The following is a 26,339-nucleotide window of genomic DNA, read 5'->3' on the forward strand; positions in this document are numbered from 1 at the left end:
TCTTGAGGTTAGAAAGCCTCCACAATCCCGTGGGATGGCCTCGTGGGCTCGGCCCCACCCTGTGATCTAATTGGGGTTATTTTTAAAAACGTTGCCATACTGGCTCTTAACATTGAGTTCTTCCACTTTACCTTATCATGGCTCTGTTTATAGCCAACCACTTCACTGGGTTAGTGCCTTCCAGATACTTGGGAGTATGTCCCAAATGGCAGCCTGTTCCCTAATGTAGTGCACTACTTTTGACCAGGGTCCAATATCTCCAATGGCACCCTATTCCCTATGTAGGGCCCTGCTATGTAGGGAATGAGGTACTGTTTTTAAGACCCATCCAGACTGAGGCAGTGCTGCAGCTATATCTGAGGCCCTGAGTCGGAGAAGCCCTGGCACGCTCTGGCCACCCTGTAGCAACATGTTGGTGTTGCCAGCCCGCCAGCCAACTGCAGGAGACTGAAATTATTTATCTTTCCGCATTCCAGATACACAGAGGCTGAGTCCCAAATGGCACCCTATTCCCTATGCAGTGCACTACTTTTTTGACAAGGGCCCCATAGTGAATAGGGTGTGATTTAGGACGCACATACAGAGACTGTACCTGCATGCTCTGGGTGGATTATAGAATCATAGCATATTGACAGTGTTCCTGAATCCTGAGACGTTAAACATTTACTCCAGGCATTGTAGTTAAATCTTATTTGGTCTTTTTTTTTTTTCATTGGGGAGAGGGAACTGTGCAAACCTACACCTATTAACCGTGGTTAAAAGTAATATAAATTGGCATCCTCAGTTATAGCTAGAGCATAGCTGCCTCCCTCAGCCTCAGGCCTGGCTAATCTACAGCTAGCCCTTTAGCCCTGAGGCCTGGCTAATCTACAGCTAGCCCTTTAGCCCTGAGGCCTGGCTAATCTACAGCTAGCCCTTTAGCCCTGAGGCCTGGCTAATCTACAGCCAGCCCTTTAGCCCTGAGGCCTGGCTAATCTACAGCTAGCCCTTTAGCCCTTTAGCCTGGCTAATCTACAGCTAGCCCTTTAGCCCTGAGGCCTGGCTAATCTACAGCTAGCCCTTTAGCCCTTTAGCCTGGCTAATCTACAGCTAGCCCTTTAGCCTGGCTAATCTACAGCTAGCCCTTTAGCCCTTTAGCCTGGCTAATCTACAGCTAGCCCTTTAGCCCTGAGGCCTGGCTAATCTACAGCTAGCCCTTTAGCCCTGAGGCCTGGCTAATCTACAGCTAGCCCTTTAGCCCTGAGGCCTGGCTAATCTACAGCCAGCCCTTTAGCCCTGAGGCCTGGCTAATCTACAGCTAGCCCTTTAGCCCTGAGGCCTGGCTAATCTACAGCTAGCCCTTTAGCCCTGAGGCCTGGCTAATCTACAGCCAGCCCTTTAGCCCTGAGGCCTGGCTAATCTACAGCTAGCCCTTTAGCCCTGAGGCCTGGCTAATCTACAGCTAGCCCTTTAGCCCTGAGGCCTGGCTAATCTACAGCCAGCCCTTTAGCCCTGAGGCCTGGCTAATCTACAGCTAGCCCTTTAGCCCTGAGGCCTGGCTAATCTACAGCTAGCCCTTTAGCCTAGCTAATCTACAGCTAGCCCTTTAGCCCTGAGGCCTGGCTAATCTACAGCTAGCCCTTTAGCCCTGAGGCCTGGCTAATCTACAGCTAGCCCTTTAGCCCTGAGGCCTGGCTAATCTACAGCTAGCCCTTTAGCCTAGCTAATCTACAGCTAGCCCTTTAGCCCTGAGGCCTGGCTAATCTACAGCCAGCCCTTTAGCCCTGAGGCCTGGCTAATCTACAGCCAGCCCTTTAGCCTGGCTAATCTACAGCTAGCCCTTTAGCCCTGAGGCCTGGCTAATCTACAGCTAGCCCTTTAGCCCTGAGGCCTGGCTAATCTACAGCTAGCCCTTTAGCCCTGAGGCCTGGCTAATCTACAGCTAGCCCTTTAGCCTAGCTAATCTACAGCTAGCCCTTTAGCCCTGAGGCCTGGCTAATCTACAGCCAGCCCTTTAGCCCTGAGGCCTGGCTAATCTACAGCCAGCCCTTTAGCCTGGCTAATCTACAGCTAGCCCTTTAGCCCTGAGGCCTGGCTAATCTACAGCATGCAGCTAAACTAGCTCTGTAGGAGATGCTACTGGAGAAAATAGCCCCAAATGGCACCCTATTCCCCATATAGTGCACTACTTTTGACCAGAGCCCATATGAGAGGGGCCCTACCTAGAGCTACTGTATTAGGACAGACCACAGCCCTTGTCTCTCCCTCTGTCTGTGAAAAGGAAAGTCTAGTCGGTAAGCTAGCTGTCACATCGTGTTAACATGTGGCCTGTACTCGCTGCAGTAGGGCAGACAAGCTGTGCTCTCTAGGCAGAGGAACACTGACTGCTACCCAGCTACATGACCTTGCACATTCAGAGATGTTTATAAATGTTGTTCCTGTCAAACACGTCTAAAGTAAAGACTCATCGGCTGCATCCCAGAGGGCACCCTATTGTTTATGTAGTGCACTATATAGGGAATAGGGTGCCATTTGAGACTTATAATATTTACAGTACAGGAGGAGGAAGTTTATGTAACTTCATATTACTAAATGTACACTATATATACAAAAGTATGTGGACACCCCTTCAAATTAGTGGATTCGGCTATTTCAGCCACACCCGTTGCTGACTGATATATAAAACCGAGCACACGGCCATGCAATCTCCATAGACAAACATTGGCAGTAGAATGCCTTACTGAAGAGCTCAGTGACTTTCAACATGGCACCATCATAGGATGCCACCTTTCCAACAGTCAGTTTGTACAATGTCTGCCCTGCTAGAGCTGCCCCGGTCAACTGTAAGTGCTGTTATTGTGAAGTGGAAACGTCTAGGAGCAACAACGGCTCAGCCGCGAGGTGGTAGGCCACACAAGCTCACAGAACGGGTCTGCCGAGTGCTGAAGCGCGTAGCACGTAATGATCGTCTGTCCTTGGTTGCAACACTCACTACCGAGTTCCAAAAATGCCTCTGGAAGCAACGTCAGCATAAGAACCGTTCGTCGGGAGCTTCATGAAATGGGTTTCCATGGCCGAGCAGCCGCACACAAGCCTAATCCCGCGATCACACCCACACCTACAGCGTCATTGCGCAAAATGGTACACAGCATCATCTGGATATGTGTGCAACAAAAGTTCAACATTCACCCTCTGCTACCATTTCTGTCAAGCCGTCTACTCATACAGTGTACAGCCACACAGAACGCACTGCGACTGCCTCTGCAACGCAATGCTGCAAGTCAAACACAGCGTTCCATTGGGAATGAATGTACTTTTGGTGTACCAAAATGCAATGACGCTGTCGGTGTGATCGAGGTGTAAGATCACCATGCGTAATGCCAAGCGTCGGCTGGAGTGGTGTAAAGCTCGCCGCCGTTGGACTCTGGAGCAGTGGAAACACGTTCTCTGGAGTGATGAATCACGCTTCACCCTCTGGCAGTCCAACGGACTAATCTGGATTTGGCGGATGCCAGGAGAACGCTACCTGCCCCCGTGCACAAAGCGAGGTCCATACAGAAATGGTTTGTCGATCGGTGTGGAAGAACTTGACTGGCCTGCACAGAGCCCTGATCTCAACCCCATCGAACACCTTTTGGGAGGAATTGGAACACCGACTGCGAGCCAGGCCTAATCGCCCAAAATCAGCGCCCGACCTCACTAATGCTCTTGTGGCTGAATGGAGGCCAGTCCCAGCAGCAATGTTCAAACATCTAGTGGAAAGCCTTCCCAGAAGAGTGGAGGCTGTTATAGCAGCAAAGGGGGGGACCAACTCCAAATTAATGCCCATGATTATGGAATGAGATGTTGGATGAGCAGGTGTCCACATACTTTTGGTCATGTGGTGTATTTCAGGAAGGTGTCTCTTTTCTTATTTTGATTTAACCTGTAGTTCATCCGCTCTACATGGGAGGCCTTTTTTCCTTCTTTCCAATATTAACAAAGGTCAACAAGGTATACTACTGTGTGCATGTGCATTTCATGCTGATATATAGCTAGTGTATTTTTTATGGTAAAGATTGAGGGCTAGCAGCTATTGAATCATTTACCATATTACTGCAGTCTAGGCACTGGGTCTTTTAATGGACTGTTGAGTGGAGGGAGGCATGTTGACTGTGACAGCTCACGGAAAGAACAGCCGTCCCAGCACAGATTTAGTTTTAATCCCTAATGGCACCCTTTTTCCATATTTACATTTACATTTTAGTCATTTTAGCAGACGCTCTTATCCAGAGCGACTTACAGTTAGTGAGTGCATACATTTTTCATACTGCACATAGTGCAATACATTTGACCAGAGCCCTATGCCCTAGAGAGCACAAACCTATGGGCCCTGGTCAAAGTAGTGCACTGTATAGGGGATAGGGTGCCATTTGGGACGGACCCTTTCATGTGAAATGCAGGCTAGGATCTGAATATAAGGAGCTGTTTGAGCGCGTGTGAGCATTGAACCTACTGTTCTCCGGAGTACATTCCCATTGTGCCGTTCAAAACCTACCGCCTGACACGATCAAATAAGGAGATCATATTTTTCTCCTCTGATCTTTCCAGCGTCTCTCAGAACTTCTCAAATTACCCACAAGGTGGCGCAGCGTCCCGCTTCCATTCTTTGGGGAGAGCCCTGCCTATGTTCCAATCTAAACCAGGTGTGTTCCTCTGTAACCCCTCCAGGTGGAGGAGAACCTGGTGAAGGTGCGTAACGCTGGAACAGAGCAGGACCTGGGCATCCAGTACAAGGCCTTGAAACCAGAGGTGGACAAACTCAACATGATGGCTGCCAAGAGACAGCAGGTATGTACTGGACTGTCTGATTGGGGGGGGGGGGGTGCTGTCAGGAGACAGCAGTCATGTCTGTACTAAGGGAGGTGTCTGGGCTGGAGAGGGAGATGACAGTCGGGGTGGGGTGAAGTGCTATGAAGGGTAGGCGATGGTGTGACAGAGAGGGTGGAGAGATGTAGCGAGGGACTTAGAGAAACATGGGAGATGGATGTTAGTAGGTTGCTTAGCTACTGAGACCCTATTTCCACTACGGGAGATGGAGAGCCTGAGTGACGAAAGAGATTTTCTACTTTTCAATTCACATTACTGTCTTACCTTTCGTTGTGTGGCCGGCAACGCGACATTCTGGGTCCGCAGCTCAGATTGACCGTAAATATCACAGTACCCACTAGCCTGTAAGCACATGCTATTTAACAATCCAAGCAACTTTTCTTCTAAAACATTTTTACAATATTGAATAATGCAACCAAACTATATTACACTCTTGAATAATGCTACAATCCACAAGCAGACAAAGGGTTTATTTTCTTGCCGTGCAACATTAAATGAGGTGACGATGCACAGCCAACTCCTGCTAGCTAACATGCTTCATGATCAAGCAATGTTAGCATATCAATAATGAACTTTTACCATGCTATTATAAAAGTGCAGTAACACTATCATAGTATAATTCATATTATAACAGGCTACTAGCAAGCTAGCTAAACAAAATAATTTCTGCATCCTCACGTAAACGTCACAGAACAATGAGACGGATATTTCACCTCAAGTATATATGTGAAGCATCCGCTTGTCGTTTCTACTCGCTACCAAATATGGTAGTGAGAGGAAGCCCGGCGGCCGGCAGTGGGAGAAGATGGAACAAGGTGGATTTTGGCCGACATTCTGCAAATGTACTCATCGATGAAACATTTTTGATCTCAATACAGTTTTCTTTTCCCAAAAAACAGGAATCTGTTACGAACAGAGTGGACTAAGTTTTGTAGACTTTGCCCTTTGCCAAAGTTATAAAAAATGGTGCTGTTTTAGGAGTGGAAAAAAAGGCGACTTGAGTTATTGCACACGCGCACTTCAGAGTAGGAAATATGGAAATACCATGCTAGAATGCCTCAATAGGATCTTGTTAGTTGGTGCTCAACAGAGATGAGGGAGCGAGAGAACAGAGGATGTATACAGGCTGGATGCAGGCAGCACAGGGTGACCAGATCCATTATGTGCAGTTTCATGATGAATTCCCCAGGTGATATAGCGGCATCACCAGGCTGTTCGGATAGTATAAAACACACACATAGATTACAGAATAATCTCCATAGTCTTCATTATTATATTTCACTTTGTTTAGGGCGTAAAATGTTAATTTTCCTATTTTGTCTTTCCAGTCTCGTGTTGGTTTAGCACCAAACCAACCAGGTTGTTGTAAATAAATGTGTACCTTTTCTTTTGTTAGTAGACTAATATAAATTTGAGATACACCAATCTGTGTGCGATTCAATTCCTCCTGCAGTGTGAAGGTACATCCAAACACTCGTGCGTGAGGCAGGGGCCAATGTTGATTTCATTTATGCCATCAGTTTAATAATAATAATAATAATAATATGCCATTTAGCAGACGCTTTTATCCAAGCGACATACAGTCATGCGTGCATAAAATAAATGTTTTTGTGTATGGGTGGTCCCGGGGATCGAACCCACTACCTTGGCGTAACAAGCGCCGTGCTCTACCAGCTGAGCTACAAAGGACCACAAGTTTATTCTGCCTAGTTCTTGGCTGCATTTTAAACGGCGCCCTATTTCTTATATAGTGCACTTTTGACTAGGGCCTATAGTGCACTGTATGGGGAATAGGGTGTCATTGGGGAGGCAGCGGTGCTGTGCTGTCTCCCTGGCTCTTCTATAAAAACCATAACGCTGGGAGCCAGTAGTACAGAGCTGTGCGTTTAGAGCTGTACGGCAGGGCCTATTGGAATGGTATGATGATGACTGTGTGCTGTATCACCACAGGGGAATGACAGACGGGCGGAGAGGAGAATCTAGGTCGCTCAGGCCAAGCGGCTCTCTGTCATGAGGGCGTAACGTGACTTTCTTGAATCTGAATGATCAACTCAGTCTTCTCTTCTCTCTGAGCTCCTTTTCTTTCTGGTCCTGTCTGGTCCTGTCCGGTCCTGTCTGGTCTGGTCCGGTCTGGTCTGGTCCGGTCTGGCCCTGTCTGGTCTGGTCCGGTCTGGCCCTGTCTGATCTGGTCCTGTCTGGTCCGGTCTGGTCTGGTCCGGTCTGGCCCTGTCTGGCCCTGTCTGGTCCGGTCTGGCCCTGTCTGGCCCTGTCTGGTCCGGTCTGGCCCTGTCTGGTCTGGTCTGGTCCGGTCTGGCCCTGTCTGGCCCGGTCTGGTCCTGTCTGGTCCGGTCCTGTCTGGTCCGGTCCTGTCTGGTCTGGTCCTGTCTGGTCCGGTCCTGTCTGGTCCTGTCTGTCTGTTGTAATTGAATGTTTTCAGATAGTGTAATAATACACGTTGTCTCTCCCTCTCTGTAGGAGTTGAAGGATGTTCACCATAAGGATCAGATGGCGGCTGCCCGCGGTGTTCTCCAGAGGAACATTCCCATGCTCTACACCGCCTCACGCGCCTGCCTCCAACACCCGGACGTGGCCGCATACAAGGTCTGTAATGTTTTGTAACTTTGTCCTTTTAGATGTTTGTTTTACCATTATGGCCCAGTAAGTGGTCCTTGAAACTGTTTTAATGTAATGCTTTCAAGAACTATCGTTTGGGATTAAATGATAATACGGTAACTTCAATAGCACATTTCATTACATACAGAATCTCAAAGCACTTCAAAGCCACATCTTGTTGATGTATTTATTATCTTTAGTTGTAAATAACATTGAGTTTAATTCCGTTCTCCAGGCGAACCGGGACCTGATCTACAAGCAGCTTCAGCAAGCTGTCTCCGGCATCTCTAACGCTGCCCAGGCCACCGCCTCAGATGATGCTGCCTTCAACCACCCTGCCGGGGGAGGGGAGCTGGCCTACGCGCTCAACAACTTTGACGTAAGTCTAGTCCCCTACTATAGTGGGGTGTTGGGATGGGTTAAAATAAAACATGTCCCCTACTTTCGTCCCCTCGCTCTCTTTCTTCCCCCTCGCTCTCTTTCTTCCCCCTCGCTCTCTTTCTTCCCCCTCGCTCTCTTTCTTCCCCCTCGCTCTCTTTCTTCCCCCTCGCTCTCTTTCTTCCCCTCGCTCTCTTTCTTCCCCCTCGCTCTCCCTCTGTCTCTGTTTCGTCCCCTCTCTCCCTTTGTAAATATGCCTGTAAAGCTTTAAAGCCGTTGACATGTGTGTTTGATTGAACTCAGTCCAGGAAGCCTTGTAATCCAGGATTGGATCAGATTAATGCTGCCTTTACTGCTGCTGACCCCCAAAACAAACCTGTAAGATTTGATCTCAGGGTTTCACAGATGGTGGCAAAATCCCAGATTGTTCATTTGGTCGTGAACAGGGCAAAGCCTCAGCTTCGACCCTATCCTTTTGCCAATAGATTATTAAATATTTTGGATTTTAATCTAGAGGAATTTTACTGTTGTCCTAAAATGCAGAGGAAATCCCTATAGGCTCCGGTCTAAAGTAGTGCATTATAAGTTAAGGGTCCCATTTAGGACAGACCGTTCAGCAGGTACAGGCTTTTCTCTTGGGTCTGACGCTATGTAGAGAAGAGTTAAAATAGAGAGTGCCAGAGCTATGTACACCACATGACCAAAAGTATCTGGACACCTGCTCGTCCAACATCTCATTCCAAAATCATGGGCATTAATATGGAGTTTGTCCCCCCCCCCCCCTTTGCTGCTATAACAGCCTCCACTCTTCTGGGAAGGCTTTCCACTAGATGTTTGAACATTGCTGCTGGGACTGGCCTCCATTCAGCCACTGGGAAGGCTTTCTACGCAAATTTGAACTTTTCTCATTCTGGATGCCGTTTGGGCCTGATGGATGTTTCCCCGCCTTGTCATCTGTCTGAATGGCCTGTGCTGCTTGGTACTCACCTGCCACTCTCCTTTCCCTCTCCTTTCCCTCTCCTTTTCCTGTCTCTGGTTCTGCCAAGGAAAACGTCTCCTTTGTGTCTCCTCCTCAATCCTGTAGTGAAGTAGAAGGTTCCAATCAGCACTGGTCCCATTTTACAAGTCGTGGACCGAAGGCACTGGGATGTCCAGACCTATCGCCAGGTAGCAGCGGGCGTACGCTATCCTGTTTCTCGTGGGCCTGTGACAGACTCAACTAATTGTGTGAGGGGTGGGAGTGGGTGGAGAGCGCCGTTCCCTTCTCCAGCCGTTGTATTGGGCAGTTCAATGGTGAGAAATGTCTCAGTCCCTGGAGCAAAAACGGTGCTATCCAGGAGCACGACTACAGGACATCAATAAGCTGCTCCCAAACATTTTAAACCCAGCATCAGGAAATCGAGTCTATCATAGTTCATGTGGGATTCAATGACATTATGAAGGGCAGCTCAGAACAGCTGAAGAATGACTTTAAAGAACTGATTGGGTCTCTACTTGACACCAACAAACACCCCATAATATCTGGCCCTCTGCCCTCCCTAAATCGTGGCATTGAACGTTTCAGCAGACTTTTAGCCCTCCATAACTGGCTACGAGACTATTGCAGCTCTGTGGGTGTAACATTCATTGACAATTTTGATACCTTCTGGAAACAAAGCTCGTATTATAAGGAGGATGGGATCCACCCAAATAATTTGGGTTCCTGGATCCTTTCACAGCATGATAAGGCAGTGTTGAGACAATAATTTATCAATGACCCAAGCCCAGCTCATTTAATCCCTACCATTGTGTCGCTGAGTTGTCATAATGCTTCAGCAAATGTACATTACATCAGGGGCGTTGGAAGACACAATGTAAGTAACCTAATTTATGTCCCTCTTACTGCCCTGAATGCCTCTGCTGATCCCACAGCTGTTGGATGCAGTAATCATGTGCCTATGAACCAGAGTTATACTGTTAGCACTGAGGCGGTGTGCCCTAGCAGGAAGTCCACTGTGTGCAGCTCACCCTGCACTAACATAAATAACATGAGCACATCTACTGCTGCTAAGCTTCCCAGTAAAGCAATAAAAACAGTCAAGCATCCCAGAAAAGTGCTAAAATAGCCCCCGTTAACATATGTAGCTTAAGAAACAAGGTTCATGAAGTCAATAATTTATAGTAACCGATTACTTCCTGGGGGGGAGGGGTGAGCTGGGAGGTGCGGAGGTGCTGTGTTTGAGCTCAGTCAGAACAGAACGGCTCAGGCTTAGGAAGTACAGTGGCTTGATTAAGTGGCTTGATTACTCTCCACAGCACAGCCAGATGGGATGTGTATAAAAAAAAAAGAGACAGAAAGATGAAGAGGACACGTGAGATGAGGAGGAGAGGCGCTGATGGAAGACCAGCAGGTTATTAGCATCATCATAGCAGCAGCACCTCAGATCTTGTTCATCAGTAATTTCCTGGGGACCATGCGGTTTTAGTTTTTTTTCTTTCTATTTTAGCTCACAGCGCCTCTGCATTAATTCCAGGCCAGCTCCCCCTCTCTGTGCCAAGGTGCCTAATTTCAAGCACCGCCGAAACACACACCCAGAGAGAGCCTTGTTGACATGATGAATTGACACTCAAAAACGGAGGAGGTCAGACGTGACGGAGGGGGGGGTGGCGGGGGGGTGGGCTAGCTAATGAACCCGGAATTCTAACTTCTGACTAGTTGAATGTTTTAACCAGTGATGAACCCCATCAGTCACTGAGTCACTAGCTAAAGCAGTCAGATGTAAATCCCATCAGTCACTAGCTAAAGCAGTCAGATGTAAATCCCATCAGTCACTAGCTAAAGCAGTCAGATGTAAATCCCATCAGTCACTAGCTAAAGCAGTCAGATGTAAATCCCATCAGTCACTAGCTAAAGCAGTCAGATGTAAATCCCATCAGTCACTAGCTAAAGCAGTCAGATGTAAATCCCATCAGTCACTAGCTAAAGCAGTCAGATGTAAATCCCATCAGTCACTAGCTAAAGCAGTCAATGTAAATCCCATCAGTCACTAGCTAAAGCAGTCAGATGTAAATCCCATCAGTCACTAGCTAAAGCAGTCAGATGTAAATCCCATCAGTCACTAGCTAAAGCAGTCAGATATAAACCCCATCAGAAACACTCTGTCTAGCTAAAGCAGTTCCCTGATTTGAAACAAACCATAAACCCCTCAGACACAGTCCTAAATGGCACCATGTGAACGTTATCCCTCAAATTCAAATCTGGACCTCTAAGCCAGTTCAACAGCCCCCCTCTAACCAGGGATGGGTTTAGACATGGGACACCCAGTGGATGCAGTTAACAGGTAGAACAGGAAATAAGCAGTGCTTCTGACCTCCCAGGGTAGGGTAGGACACCAAACTCAACTCATTCACCACAGTAGCTGTTTTCTGTTGTTGTCTGCTCCACATCAGGGCTCAGACTGATCTCCTCTATCTACCACCCTGCACCTCTGGGCCTCCAACTAAGATGGCGTCCCAAATGGCACCCACTTTTGACCAGAGCCCTATGTGCCCTGGTCCAAAGGAGTGTACTATCTAGGGACTAGGGTGCCATTTGGGACGCTGTCTAACTATATAAGGTATCCATCGTCTTGGTCTGTGAGGCCTCTGGGTCTTTTGAAAATAATGACAGTTTAGACGTCAAACTTCCCTGCAGGTTTAACAGAGGGCCTGTCAGTCTGTCAAATCTGTCTCTCTCCTGCCTGACTATATATCCATCTCTGTCTCTCTCCTGCCTGACTATATATCCATCTCTGTCTCTCTCCTGCCTGACTATATATCCATCTCTGTCTCTCTCCTGTCTGACTATATATCCATCTCTGTCTCTCTCCTGTCTGACTGTATATCCATCTCTGTCTCTCTCCTGTCTGACTATATATCCATCTCTGTCTCTCTCCTGCCTGACTATATATCCATCTCTGTCTCTCTCCTGCCTGACTATATATCCATCTCTGTCTCTCTCCTGCCTGACTATATATCCATCTCTGTCTCTCTCCTGTCTGACTGTATATCCATCTCTGTCTCTCTCCTGCCTGACTGTATATCCATCTCTGTCTCTCTCCTGCCTGACTATATATCCATCTCTGTCTCTCTCCTGCCTGACTATATATCCATCTCTGTCTCTCTCCTGCCTGACTATATATCCATCTCTGTCTCTCTCCTGTCTGACTGTATATCCATCTCTGTCTCTCTCCTGCCTGACTATATATCCATCTCTGTCTCTCTCCTGCCTGACTATATATCCATCTCTGTCTCTCTCCTGTCTGACTATATATCCATCTCTGTCTCTCTCCTGCCTGACTATATATCCATCTCTGTCTCTCTCCTGCCTGACTATATATCCATCTCTGTCTCTCTCCTGTCTGACTATATATCCATCTCTGTCACTCTCCTGTCTGACTATATATATCCATCTCTGTCTCTCCTCTACCTCACTCTATCGATCTCTCTCCCCCTCGTGCGGCAGGTAGCTTAATGGTTAAGAGCGTTGTGCCAGTACCCGAAAGGTCGCTGGTTCTGATCCCAGAGCCGACTAGGTGAAAAATCTGTCGATGTGCCCTTGAGCAAGGCACTTAACCCTAATTGCTCCTGTAAGTCGCTCTGGATAAGAGCGTCTGCTTAAAGACCTAACATGTAAACATATCTCTCCCCCTCCATCTCGCGCCCCCTCGCACTCTCTGTTTTCTAACTCTCTCCCACCCTCCAACAGAAGCAGATCATCGTGGACCCCCTGGCGTTTAGCGAGGAGCGTTTCCGCCCGTCTCTGGAGGAGCGCTTGGAGAGCATCATCAGTGGCGCTGCCCTCATGGCCGACTCGTCCTGTACCCGTGATGACCGGCGCGAGCGCATCGTGGCCGAGTGCAACTCTGTCCGTCAGGCTCTGCAGGACCTGCTGTCTGAGTACATGGGCAATGTAAGTCTCTTCACACCCCTCTCTCTCTCTCTCTCTCTCTCTCTCTCCTTTCTGCTACTAACCCACTATATGGACAGGTAGGTGCCTCATCTCTCTCTCTCTCTCTCCTTTCTGCTACTAACCCACTATATGGACAGGTAGGTGCCTCATCTCTCTCTCTCTCTCTCTCTCTCTCTCCTTTCTGCTACTAACCCACTATATGGACAGGTAAGTGCCTCATCTCTCTCTCTCTCTCTCCATCTTCTCTATCCCTCTCCAGTCGTCTACCCATCTCTCCCCTCGAGGCAATGTAAGTCTCATCACATTCACACACAGTTGCTCTTTTGCCTCTCCGCTATCTCTCAATTTAATTTAAGGTCTTTATTGACATGGGAAACGTATGTTTACATTGCCAAAGCAAGTGAAATAGATCATTAAAAAAAAAGTGAAATAAGCAAAATAAATGTTTTACAGTAAACATTACACTCAGAAGTTCCAAAGGAATAGACAATTCAAATGTAATTATGTCTATATACAGTGTTATAATTATGTGGCAGTAGTTAAAGTACAAAAGGGAAAATAAAGAAACATATGGGTTCTTCACTGGTTGCCCTTTTCTTGTGGCAACAGGTCACACATCTTGCTGCTGTGATGGCACACTGTGGTATTTGAGCACTGAGTCTGTACATAGTCAAAGCTTTCCTTAAGTCAGTCCCAGTGGTCAGGTATTCTGCCACTGTGTACTCTCTGTTTAGGGCCAAATAGCATTCTAGTTTGCTCTGTTTATTTGTTAATTCTTTCCAATATGTCAAGTCATTATCTTTTTGTTTTCTAATGATTTGGTTGGGTCTAATTGTGTTGTTATCCTGGGGCTCTGTGGGGTCTGTTTGTGTTTGTGAACAGAGCCCCAGGACCAGCTTGCTTAGGGGACTCTTCTCCAGGTTCATCTCTCTGTAGGTGATGGCTTTGTTATGGAAGGTTTGGGAATTGCTTCCTTTTAGGTGGTTGTAGAATTGAATGGCTATTTTCTGGATTTTGATAATTAGCGGGTATCGGCCTAATTCTGCTCTGCATGCATTATTTGGTGTTTTACGTTGTGCGCAGTAACCCTGGATTGTAAACTGTCATGGTCAAAACATGTTGAGGGATCTCTAATAAATACAAATGCTATACCTGACGCAGACAGGTGAGCTGAAAAACCATGGAATCGGAATCAATTCTCATTTTTTAGACAGACAACCTCCACCAGCATTCTGGGACCCATCCTTCCAGAACCCTTGGATTACCAGCCAGTCCTTTCTCAACTCTTCTACCCCCTAACCGGCTAAAGACGCAAGCCAGCATATATCCACTAAACAATGTTGATTTCACAGAGACATGTTTTTTCTCTAAGCAACCACTAAGTTAACCCAATCTAGATTGATTACAAGGCTAGGACAAATTGTGGATTTATCGTTCTGGGAGAATAATGAGGTCTATTGAATGATTAATAGATTTCAGGAGGCAAATTATTGTGAGACTAAGAAACTATTGTTCACTAATCGCTTGATAAATGCTTCTATGCATTTGTGTAGGAGGATGAGGAAAGGAGTCTGTCTGTGACTGGCCTGAGTAACAGGGGGAGGAGTGTAAAAAATGACATTTTCTGTGAAGAGGGAGAGTTTGATAGAGGGGGATGGGGAGGAGACCCGTGTTAGAGGGGGATGGGGAGGAGACCTGGGTTAGTGGGGGGCGGGGAGGAGACCTGGGTTAGAGGGGGATGGGGAGGAGACCTGGGATAGAGGGGGATGGGGAGGAGACCTGGGTTAGATGGGGGCGGGGAGGAGACCTGGGTTAGAGGGGGATGGGGAGGAGACCTGGGTTAGAGGGGGATGGGGAGGAGACCTGGGTTAGAGGGGGATGGGGGAGGAGACCTGGGATAGAGGGGGACGGGGAGGAGACCTGGGTTAGAGGGGGGCGGGGAGGAGACCTGGGTTAGTGGGGGAGGAGACCTGGGTTAGAGGGGGATGGGGAGGAGACCTGGGATAGAGGGGGGCGGGGAGGAGACCTGGTTTAGAGGGGGATGGGGAGGAGACCTGGGTTAGAGGGGGGCGGGGGGCGGGGAGGAGACCTGGGATAGAGGGGGAGGAGACCTGGGTTAGAGGGGGACGGGGGGCGGGGAGGAGACCTGGGTTAGAGGGGGAGGAGACCTGGGTTAGAGGGGGACGGGGGGCGGGGAGGAGACCTGGGATAGAGGGGGAGGAGACCTGGGTTAGAGGGGGGCGGGGGGCGGGGAGGAGACCTGGGTTAGAGGGGGAGGAGACCTGGGTTAGAGGGGGACGGGGGGCGGGGAGGAGACCTGGGATAGAGGGGGGCGGGGAGGAGACCTGGGTTAGAGGGGGATGGGGAGGAGACCTGGGTTAGAGGGGGAGGAGACCTGGGTTAGTGGGGGAGGAGACCTGGGTTAGAGGGGGGCGGGGGGCGGGGAGGAGACCTGGGTTAGAGGGGGAGGAGACCTGGGTTAGAGGGGGACGGGGGGCGGGGAGGAGACCTGGGATAGAGGGGGAGGAGACCTGGGTTAGAGGGGGGCGGGGGGCGGGGAGGAGACCTGGGTTAGAGGGGGAGGAGACCTGGGTTAGAGGGGGAGGAGACCTGGGTTAGAGGGGGAGGAGACCTGGGATAGAGGGGGGCGGGGAGGAGACCTGGGTTAGAGGGGGATGGGGAGGAGACCTGGGTTAGAGGGGGAGGAGACCTGGGTTAGAGGGGGATGGGGAGGAGACCTGGGATAGAGGGGGGCGGGGAGGAGACCTGGTTTAGAGGGGGATGGGGAGGAGACCTGGGTTAGAGGGGGGCGGGGAGGAGACCTGGGTTAGTGGGGGGCGGGGGGCGGGGAGGAGACCTGGTTTAGAGGGGGATGGGGAGGAGACCTGGGCGGGGAGGAGACCTGGGTTAGAGGGGGATGGGGAGGAGACCTGGGCGGGGAGGAGACCTGGGATAGAGGGGGATGGGGAGGAGACCCAGGTTCAAACTCAGTCTGAGCAAGATAACACACCAACCTGCCATGTCCATGAAGAGGAGAAGATATGGAGAGGTGTGATGAGTCAGAACAGAGGGGGAGAGAAACGTTGTGGCACCTGACCACACGACTGAACAGTAGTCCAGGTGTGACAACTAGGGCCTGTAGGACCTGCCTTGTTGATAGTGCTGTTAAGAAGGTAGAGCAGCACTTTATTATGGACAGACTTCTCCCCATCTTAGCTACTGTTGTATCAATATGTTTTGACCATGACAGTTTACAATCCAGGGTTACTCCAAGCAGTTTAGTCTCCACATTATTAATTACAAGATTTAGTTGAGGTTTAGTGAATGATTTGTCCCAAATACAATGCTTTTAGTTTTAGAAATATTTAGGACTAACTTATTCCTTGCCACCCACTTGGAAACTAACTGCAGCTCTTTGTTAAGTGTTGCAGTCATTTCAGTCGCTGTGGTAGCTGACGTGTATAGTGTTGAGTCATCCGCACACATAGACACACTGGCTTTACTCAAAGCCAGTGGCATGTCATTAGTAAAGATTGAAAAAAGTAGCTGCCCTGGGGAATTCCTGATTCTACCTGGATTTTGTTGGAGAGGCTTCCATTAAAGAACAAAGCCATAAAGTGTCAAGCCATAACACAAGTTTTTCCAGAAGCAGACTGATTGATAATGTAAAAATCTGCACTGAAGTCTAACAAAACAGCGTTGTCTAGACCAGAGTAAGTGAGCGGAGTTGAGCGGTCGGGAAGCCCACTCCTCGCTCACGAGCGGTCCGCCACGTGTTGAGCGGTCGGGAAGCCCACTCCTCGCTCACGAGCGGTCCGCCACGTGTTGAGCGGTCGGAAAGCCCACTCCTCGCTCACTAGCGGTCCGCCACGTGTTGAGCGGTCGGAAAGCCCACTCCTCGCTCACTAGCGGTCCGCCACGTGTTGAGCGGTCGGGAAGCCCACTCCTCGCTCACTAGCGGTCCGCCACGTGTTGAGCGGTCGGGAAAGCCCACTCCTCGCTCACGAGCGGTCCGCCACGTGTTGAGCGGTCGGAAAGCCCACTCCTCGCTCACTAGCGGTCCGCCACGTGTTGAGCGGTCGGGAAAGCCCACTCCTCGCTCACGAGCGGTCCGCCACGTGTTCTCCAACTGCACCGAAAAAAAATGCTCCTCGCTCACCAAAAAAATAAAAAGGCTCCTAATTGGCTCCATTCATTAAAATCACCATTTAACCAGCACACATCTAGTTTAGTCACTACTTGGACCTACCATTTTTGGTTTTCTTTAAGGAATACCTGGGATAGGATAAAGTAATCCTTCTACCCCCCCCCCCCCCCCCCCCCAAAAAAAAAAACATTGTAAAGTGGTTGTCCCACTGGCTATTTGTAAGTCGCTCTGGATAAGAGCGTCTGCTAAATGACGTAAATGTAATGTAAATGTTTTGAAGTATTGAATGAAAAGTATTTTATTAAACAACATGAAAAGGTGACTAAGAAGCGCAAAGTAGGCTGGCTACACTAAGAAGTCAAAGCCCTTTGGATGAGTTATCTGTACCTCTGCCGTCTTTTGATTTCCTTGCGCTTTTTTACATTTTCATTTTAGTCATTTAGCAGAAGCTCTTATCCAGAGCGACTTACAGGAGCAATTAGGGTTAAGTGCCTTGCTTAAGGGCACATTGACAGATATTTCACCTAGTCGGCTCGGGGATTAGAACCAGCGACCTTTCGGTTACTGGCACAACGCTCTTACCCACTAAGCTACCTGCCGCCCTTTTCTCCGTTCTCGGCCCGTCTGCTCCTCCCTCCTCTTCTCCGAGCAGAGCAGCCAGGCCCGTCTTCTCCTCCCTCCTCTTCTCCGAGCAGAGCAGCCAGGCCCGTCTTCTCCTCCCTCCTCTTCTCCGAGCAGAGCAGCCAGGCCCGTCTTCTCCTCCCTCCTCTTCTCCGAGCAGAGCAGCCAGGCCCGTCTGCTCCTCCCTCCTCTTCTCTCCGTTCTCGGCCCGTCTTCTCCTCCCTCCTCTTCTCTGAGCAGAGCAGCCAGGCCCGTTGCCCTAGTGAATCCAGACTCCACACAGACGGTGTGTAACCATGCTGCTCCAAAGCCAGTACTGTTCATTTGCACAATCTCTCTCTTGTTCACATTCACTTTTAAATGTCCAAACATTAGTGTACTCAGTGTACTTCCACATATTTTGTGCAGGAGTAGTCGTTTTTACAGCTTTATCACTGTCTATCGGAGTATGTGTCTGCCCCCGTTGCCCGTGCTTCGTAGCGAGCGTGTCATTCTATAAGAGTTGTCGCGGGAGACAACGCACGCGAATGTATTTTGGAATATTGGTAAGTGGCAGTTGGGATGTTAAGTGTGCATAGTCTCAATATAAATTGTGGCTAAAACACTTGCAGGCTTGAGTGATCACTATCGAACACCACAGAAAGTGGCCACTCGATAAAGGGCTTAAAGACTCTACACAGTGACTGTGAAATCACTGTGGAGAGCTCTTTAGGGGCCAAGTGTTTGGTTTGAGATTCAGGCTATGTCTCGGTCTCGCTCTGACACGGCCTCTCTCTTAATCTGCTCTATTTCCATTCACTTTCTCCCCCCTCCTTCTCTCTCCCTGTAATTGAACAGTGGAATAGATGTTTTTGTCCTATGCTGCAGTAATGTCTTATTTCTTACCATCAGCCATAGGTTGTATTGCTGCAGTAATGTCTTATTTCTTACCATCAGCCATAGGTTGTATTGCTGCAGTAATGTCTTATTTCTTACCATCTGCCAGCGGTTGTATTGCTGCAGTAATGTCTTATTTATTACCATCTGCCAGCGGTTGTATTGCTGCAGTAATGTCTTATTTATTACCATCAGCCATAGGTTGTATTGCTGCAGTAATGTCTTATTTCTTACCATCTGCCAGCGGTTGTATTGCTGCAGTAATGTCTTATTTCTTACCATCTGCCAGCGGTTGTATTGCTGCAGTAATGTCTTATTTCTTACCATCTGCCAGCGGTTGTATTGCTGCAGTAATGTCTTATTTCTTACCATCTGCCAGCGGTTGTATTGCTGCAGTAATGTCTTATTTCTTACCATCTGCCAGCGGTTGTATTGCTGCAGTAATGTCTTATTTCTTACCATCTGCCAGCGGTTGTATTGCTGCAGTAATGTCTTATTTCTTACCATCAGCCATAGGTTGTATTGCTGCAGTAATGTCTTATTTCTTACCATCTGCCAGCGGTTGTATTGCTGCAGTAATGTCTTATTTCTTACCATCTGCCAGTGGTTGTATTGCTGCAGTAATGTCTTATTTCTTACCATCTGCCAGTGGTTGTATTGCTGCAGTAATGTCTTATTTCTTACCATCAGCCAGCGGTTGTATTGCTGCAGTAATGTCTTATTTCTAATCAGCGATCTACCATCTTCAACTTGTCCTATTTCTCTGGTGTTTGTTGCTGCTCCGGCTTTGGAGCGTTTTAACATCTGAACCATTTTCCCTCCTTGTTACCAGGGTTTTTCCTCGCTCAAAAAGGGGCTTAGGTGGCAGGGGGGCGTGGCAGGGGGGCGTGGCAGGGGGGCGTTGTAGGGGGCGTGGCAGGGGTTGTGGCAATGAGCGCGGATGTTGCAGTTTTAAAGCCAATTACCTGCAATTCTTTGTATTTTGCCATCGACAATGCAGTGTTCTTTTTTCTCAGACATAACAAATTACATGTTTTATTCTCCCTGACTGCTTTTATTTAAGTGATTGTTAGTTCTGATTTATATTATTTAAAAAATACACTGAACACAAATAAACGCAACATGTAAAGTGTTTGTCCCATGTTTCATGAGCTGAAATAAAAGATCCCAGAAATGTTCCAGTTTTGAAGGAGCATGCAATTGGAAGCTGATTTAAGTCCAACCGTGTTCACAACCGCAGACAGCGTGTACGGCGTCGTGTGGGCGAGCGGTTTGCTGATGTCAACGTTGTGAACAGAGTGCCCCATGGTGGCGGTGGGGTTATGGTATGGGCGGGCATAAGTTACGGACATTGAACACAATTTAATTTTATCGATGGCAGTTTGAATGCACAGAGATACCGTGACGAGATGCTGAGGCCCATTGTTGTGCCATTCAGGCGCCACCATCACCATTGTTCAGTCTATATACAGTGGGGAGAACAAGTATTTGATACACTGCCGATTTTGCAGGTTTTCCTACTTACAAAGCATGTAGAGGTCTGTAATTTTTATCATATGTACACTTCAACTGTGAGAGACGGAATCTAAAACAAAAATCCAGAAAATCACATTGTATGATTTTTAAGTAATTAATTTGCATTTTATTGCATGACATAAGTATTTGATCACCTACCAACCAGTAAGAATTCCGTCTCTCACAGACCTGTTCGTTTTTCTTTAAGAAGCCCTCCTGTTCTCCACTCATTACCTGTATTAACTGCACCTGTTTGAACTCGTTACCTGTATAAAAGACACCTGTCCACACACTCAATCAAACAGACTCCAACCTCTCCACAATGGCCAAGACCAGAGAGCTGTGTAAGGACATCAGGGATACAATTGTAGACCTGCACAAGGCTGGGATGGGCTACAGGACAATAGGCAAGCAGCTTGGTGAGAAGGCAACAACTGTTGGCGCAATTATTAGAAAATGGAAGAAGTTCAAGATGACGGTCAATCACCCTCGGTCTGGGGCTCCATGCAAGATCTCACCTCGTGGGGCATCAATGATCATGAGGAAGGTGAGGGATCAGCCCAGAACTACACGGCAGGACCTGGTCAATGACCTGAAGAGAGCTGGGACCACAGTCTCAAAGAAAACCATTAGTAACACACTACGCCGTCATGGATTAAAATCCTGCAGCGCACGCAAGGTCCCCCTGCTCAAGCCAGCGCATGTCCAGGCCCGTCTGAAGTTTGCCAATGACCACATGGATGATCCAGAGGAGGAATGGGAGAAGGTCATGTGGTCTGATGAGACAAAAATAGAGCTTTTTGGTCTAAACTCCACTCGCCGTGTTTGGAGGAAGAAGAAGGATGAGTACAACCCCAAGAACACCATCCCAACCGTGAAGCATAGAGGTGGAAACATCATTCTTTGGGGATGCTTTTCTGCAAAGGGGACAGGACGACTGCACCGTATTGAGGGGAGGATGGATTGGGGCCATGTATCGCGAGATCTTGGCCAACAACCTCCTTCCCTCAGTAAGAGCATTGAAGATGGGTCGTGGCTGGGTCTTCCAGCATGACAACGACCCAAAACACACAGCCAGGGCAACTAAGGAGTGGCTCCGTAAGAAGCATCTCAAGGTCCTGGAGTGGCCTAGCCAGTCTCTAGACCTGAACCCAATAGAAAATCTTTGGAGGGAGCTGAAAGTCCGTATTGCCCAGCGACAGCCCCGAAACCTGAAGGATCTGGAGAAGGTCTGTATGGAGGAGTGGGCCAAAATCCCTGCTGCAGTGTGTGCAAACCTGGTCAAGACCTACAGGAAACGTATGATCTCTGTAATTGTAAACAAAGGTTTCTGTACCAAATATTAAGTTCTGCTTTTCTGATGTATCAAATACTTATGTCATGCATTAAAATGCAAATTAATTACTTAAAAATCATACAATGTGATTTTCTGGAATTTTGTTTTAGATTCCGTCTCTCACAGTTGACGTGTACCTATGATAAAAATTACAGACCTCTACATGCTTTGTAAGTAGGAAAACCTGCAAAATCGGCAGTGTATCAAATACTTGTTCTCCCAACTGTGTGTGTGTGTGTGTGTATATATATATATATATATATATATATATATATATATATATATATATATATATATACACACACATACAGTGGGGAGAACAAGTAATGTAAAATGTTTCATACTTTTTGGACGGGTGACCTGAAAAAAATAAAACGCTTAGGTGGCCCGTTCAAGGATTACAATGGCAAAAAGATCCTTAGTTACACATTGGCCTTGGATAACAGTCCTCCTTTCGCTGTTACAAATGGAGTTCGATGACTGGGGTGGCCCCCTCCTCACTGCTCCAACCAGACAGATCATGTCTTGGACACGTCGATGGTTTGCTTCCTCTTTACTTCCTGATAGAAATCAGCCAATCTCACCCCCAGTTTGGGATATTTAGTTTTTAGTTTCCATGGTAGCCTTTATGCTTGCTGCAGTCACTGTGTAGTGAAGCCTAATGTTTGGCTGGAGTCTACGTCACTCAGTCCTGCGTCTGGCTCTGCATCCATTCATAGTTAGCCACCGTCCTCCCACGGGTCTGGCTCTGCATCCACAGCAACAGTTAGCCACCGTCCTCCCACGCCTCCTGTTCCTTAGTGCTAGCTAGGCTGTCACTGGATCAACCTATGAATTTTATGGATTTCCATTCAATTGATAAGCTACATGGCAAGAGAGTAAGAAATATGATGGTGATGAAGGCAGAATAATGAAAGAACTATAGCCACTGCCCTCCTGTACCCCAGAGCTCCTGTTGCCTCCTGTACCCCAGTGCTCCTGTTGCCTCCTGTACCCCAGAGCTCCTGTTGCCTCCTGTACCCCAGAGCTCCTGTTGCCTCCTGTACCCCAGAGCTCCTGTTGCCTCCTGTACCCCAGAGCTCCTGTTGCCTCCTGTACCCCAGAGCTCCTGTTGCCTCCTGTACCCCAGTGCTCCTGTTGCCTCCTGTACCCCAGAGCTCCTGTTGCCTCCTGTACCCCAGTGCTAGCTACTGTCAACTGGATCACCATAGATATTACCCTTCACGAGGCTTGACTGATTGAATCAATGTGCACTGCGTGATATGTGATGGCTCCGTATTACCTTCTAAGTGGTGCTCCTGAATGGTCCTCGTGTCTGTAATGGGACCAGCCGTAGTGAAGCGTATCACTTATTGTCCGTCTCTCACCAGGGAAGAGGGAAGCGACCTAGGGGGTTCTTCATAGCTATCCTCCAACCTTCAATCTCATCTCATGCCTTTCTCTCTGTTCATCATACATGACTATGGTTGCGTTGTGAATGGCACCCTGTTCCCTGTATAGTGCACTACTTTTGACCAGAGCCTGTATGGGAATAGGGTGCCGTTTGGGACACAGCCTATGATCGCATGGTACATGCAAATCTGATTGGACAGCGGCAACAACCTGTTCTGTGGTGCTGCTCAGATTGTATTTATTCTACTTGTATCCAGAATGAACGATTGATGCCAAACCATATGTCACCTAAAGGTGTCTTGTCTACATTCCTTCTCTTTACTGTCCCTGTCTCGCTACGTCCCTGTCTCCCTACGTCCCTGTCTCCCTACGTCCCTGTCTCCCTACGTCCCTGTCTCGCTACGTCCCTGTCTACCTACGTCCCTGTCTCGCTACGTCCCTGTCTCGCTACGTCCCTGTCTCGCTACGTCCCTGTCTCGCTACGTCCCTGTCTCGCTACGTCCCTGTCTCGCTACGTCCCTGTCTCCCTACGTCCCTGTCTCCCTACGTCCCTGTCTAGCTACGTCCCTGTCTAGCTACGTCCCTGTCTCGCTACGTCCCTGTCTCGCCTACGTCCCTGTCTCGCTACGTCCCTGTCTCGCCTACGTCCCTGTCTCGCTACGTCCCTGTCTCGCTACGTCCCTGTCTCGCTACGTCCCTGTCTCGCTACGTCCCTGTCTCGCTACGTCCCTGTCTAGCTACGTCCCTGTCTAGCTACGTCCCTGTCTAGCTACGTCCCTGTCTAGCTACGTCCCTGTCTAGCTACGTCCCTGTCTAGCTACGTCCCTGTCTCCCTACGTCCCTGTCTTGCTACGTCCCTGTCTAGCTACGTCCCTGTCTAGCTACGTCCCTGTCTCCCTACGTCCCTGTCTAGCTACGTCCCTGTCTCGCCTACGTCCCTGTCTAGCTACGTCCCTGTCTAGCTACGTCCCTGTCTTGCTACGTCCCTGTCTAGCTACGTCCCTGTCTAGCTACGTCCCTGTCTAGCTACGTCCCTGTCTAGCTACGTCCCTGTCTAGCTACGTCCCTGTCTACCTACGTCCCTGTCTACCTACGTCCCTGTCTCGCTACGTCTCAGTCACCGTATTGCTCAGGCAACGACGCAGGGCTCTGCCACGTTATTTCAGGGCCGTAGTCATCCAGTCCAAAACAATGACTCGGGCTCCTTTTCAAAAAAACTTTTCCCCTTCACTGGTCCCCCCCCCCCCCCCCCCCACCCCCCGCACCTCTCTGTGTAGAGAGGGAGGGATAGGGCTAGCCCGATTGTTGAGAGGGGGGAGGGATAGGGCTAGCCTGATTGTTGAGAGGGGGGAGGGATAGGGCTAGCCCGATTGTTGAGAGGGGGAGGGATAGGGCTAGCCTGATTGTTGAGAGGGGGGAGGGATAGGGCTAGCCTGATTGTTGAGAGGGGGGAGGGATAGGGCTAGCCCGATTGTTGAGAGGGGGGAGGGATAGGGCTAGTCTGTTAGGAGAGACAGACAAGCTTCCGTTAAAGCATGCTGAGGCTGCTGGCTGGCTGACTGCCCCTCTTCTCTTTCCTTCTCCCTCTAGCTCCCACCCCCCCTCCCCCCGTCCTCCCACTACCCCCTCCCCCTCTTTCCATCCCCCCCGTCTCTGTTCCTCCCTCCTTTCCTCTTCCCATCCCCCCGTCTCTGTTCCTCCCTCCTTTCCTCTTTCCATCTCCCCGTCTCTGTTCCTCCCTCCTTTCCTCTTCCCTCCATCTCATCTGACTGATTTTGTGTTGAGGACATGTGCCCAGTACAGGACATGTTAACAGTCAACCAGAATAAAACTGCTCTTTATTCTCATTCTGTTTCACTGTGCTACGGATGGCTGCGTCTCATTCTGCTTCACTGTGCTGCGGATGGCTGCGTCTCATTCTGCTTCACTGTGCTGCGGATGGCTGCGTCTCATTCTGCTTCACTGTGCTACGGATGGCTGCGTCTCATTCTGCTTCACTGTGCTGCGGATGGCTGCGTCTCATTCTGCTTCACTGTGCTGCGGATGGCTGCGTCTCATTCTGCTTCACTGTGCTACGGATGGCTGCGTCTCATTCTGCTTCACTGTGCTGCGGATGGCTGCGTCTCATTCTGCTTCACTGTGCTGCGGATGGCTGCGTCTCATTCTGCTTCACTGTGCTGCGGATGGCCGCGTCTCATTCTGCTTCCCTGTGCTGCGGATGGCCGCGTCTCATTCTGCTTCCCTGTGCTGCGGATGGCCGCGTCTCATTCTGCTTCCCTGTGCTGCGGATGGCCGCGTCTCATTCTGCTTCCCTGTGCTGCGGATGGCCGCGTCTCATTCTGCTTCCCTGTGCTGCGGATGGCCGCGTCTCATTCTGCTTCCCTGTGCTGCGGATGGCTGCGTCTCATTCTGCTTCCCTGTGCTGCGGATGGCTGCGTCTCATTCTGCTTCCCTGTGCTGCGGATGGCCGCGTCTCATTCTGCTTCACTGTGCTGCGGATGGCTGCGTCTCATTCTGCAACCTTCACTGTAATGGCTGCGTCTCATTCTGCAACCTTCACTGTAATGGCTGCATCTCAATTTCCCAGTCTGAATCTCGTTCCAAATGGCACCCGATTCCAAATATAGTGTACTACTTTTGACCAGGGCCCTATGTAGAGCTGGGACGATAAACTGAAAATGATCAACACGACCATTACGATCACTTATCGCAGTCATTATGATATTGTTAATTATGATAAGTAGCCTATACTAGAGAAATGTGAAGTTTTGAAATGAAATGTTTGCTGATATGGTTAATTGTTAATGGGACAATTGCTGGCTACATCCCTCAAACCAGTAGTAGGAAACAACAATACTGTAGCACGTTAATGTGGTGAACGTATTGGGCCATTTATTGTTATCGCATCAATTCAGGCCGTTTAGCTGTAGCCTTATGGGCTCTGGTCCAAAGCAGTGCACTATGGGGAATAGGGTGCCATCTGGGACACATCTAGGGCTGATGGCGCCCATGAGCCTCTCTGGTTTCTGTGGGGGGGGGGGGGGGGTTGGTTGTTCTCTGGTTTCTGTGGGGGGGGTTGGTTGTTCTCTGGTGTCTGTAGGGGGGGTTGGTTGTTCTCTGGTTTCTGTGGGGGGGTTGGTTGTTCTCTGGTTTCTGTAGGGGGGGGTTGGTTGTTCTCTGGTTTCTGTAGGGGGGGTTGGTTGTTCTCTGGTTTCTGTAGGGGGGGTTGGTTGTTCTCTGGTTTCTTTAGGGGGGGTTGGTTGGTCCTCTTCATCGAGCCTCACACACACCCAGGGAATAGGAGGCAGTATAATGTATGCGTCCCAAATCAAACCCTATTCCCTATACAGTGCACTACTTTTGACCAGGGCTCTGTAGTGCCCTATAAATGAATTAGGGTGCCTTTTGGGGCACATGCTTAATCTCCTGTTACTAAATGTGGTCCAGTCAGCCCAGCCTGTCACTGGGAGAGCTTTCTCCTGCTACACCAACACACACTGGAGCCTTAATTATTCCATATTGTCGTGACACTTTCACATGGAAACATGTTGAGGCTAAACGCTCCTGCCACATGTAATTTAATAATGCATCTCAAACTCCCCATGTCTCTCACACACACACACAAACCTGCTGCGGCGTCCGTGAGGGATCTGTGTACACAGACACAGGGCTGATGCTGAGAT

The 26,339-nt window shown here is 49.0% G+C and overlaps 1 protein-coding gene across 5 annotated transcripts in view; it reads left to right on the plus strand.

Moving 5' to 3' along the window:
* The window catches only part of ctnna1 (catenin (cadherin-associated protein), alpha 1), a 216,551-nt gene that overhangs the window by 36,643 nt on the left and 153,569 nt on the right, over window positions 1-26,339 (plus strand). For all 5 annotated transcript variants that reach the window (XR_014610225.1, XM_084147311.1, XM_084147309.1 and 2 more), the window contains exons 5-8: window positions 4,690-4,809; window positions 7,324-7,449; window positions 7,697-7,840; window positions 12,566-12,769. Coding sequence is in view for 4 of the 5 variants with exons in the window: in XM_084147311.1 (XP_084003437.1) it covers window positions 4,690-4,809; window positions 7,324-7,449; window positions 7,697-7,840; window positions 12,566-12,769 (594 nt within the window). In the remaining variant the exon portion in view is untranslated. The remainder of the gene's footprint in view (window positions 1-4,689; window positions 4,810-7,323; window positions 7,450-7,696; window positions 7,841-12,565; window positions 12,770-26,339) is intronic.

This window comes from Coregonus lavaretus, assembly GCF_964263955.1.
Source record: "Coregonus lavaretus genome assembly, chromosome: 29".
Lineage (NCBI taxonomy): Eukaryota > Metazoa > Chordata > Actinopteri > Salmoniformes > Salmonidae > Coregonus > Coregonus lavaretus.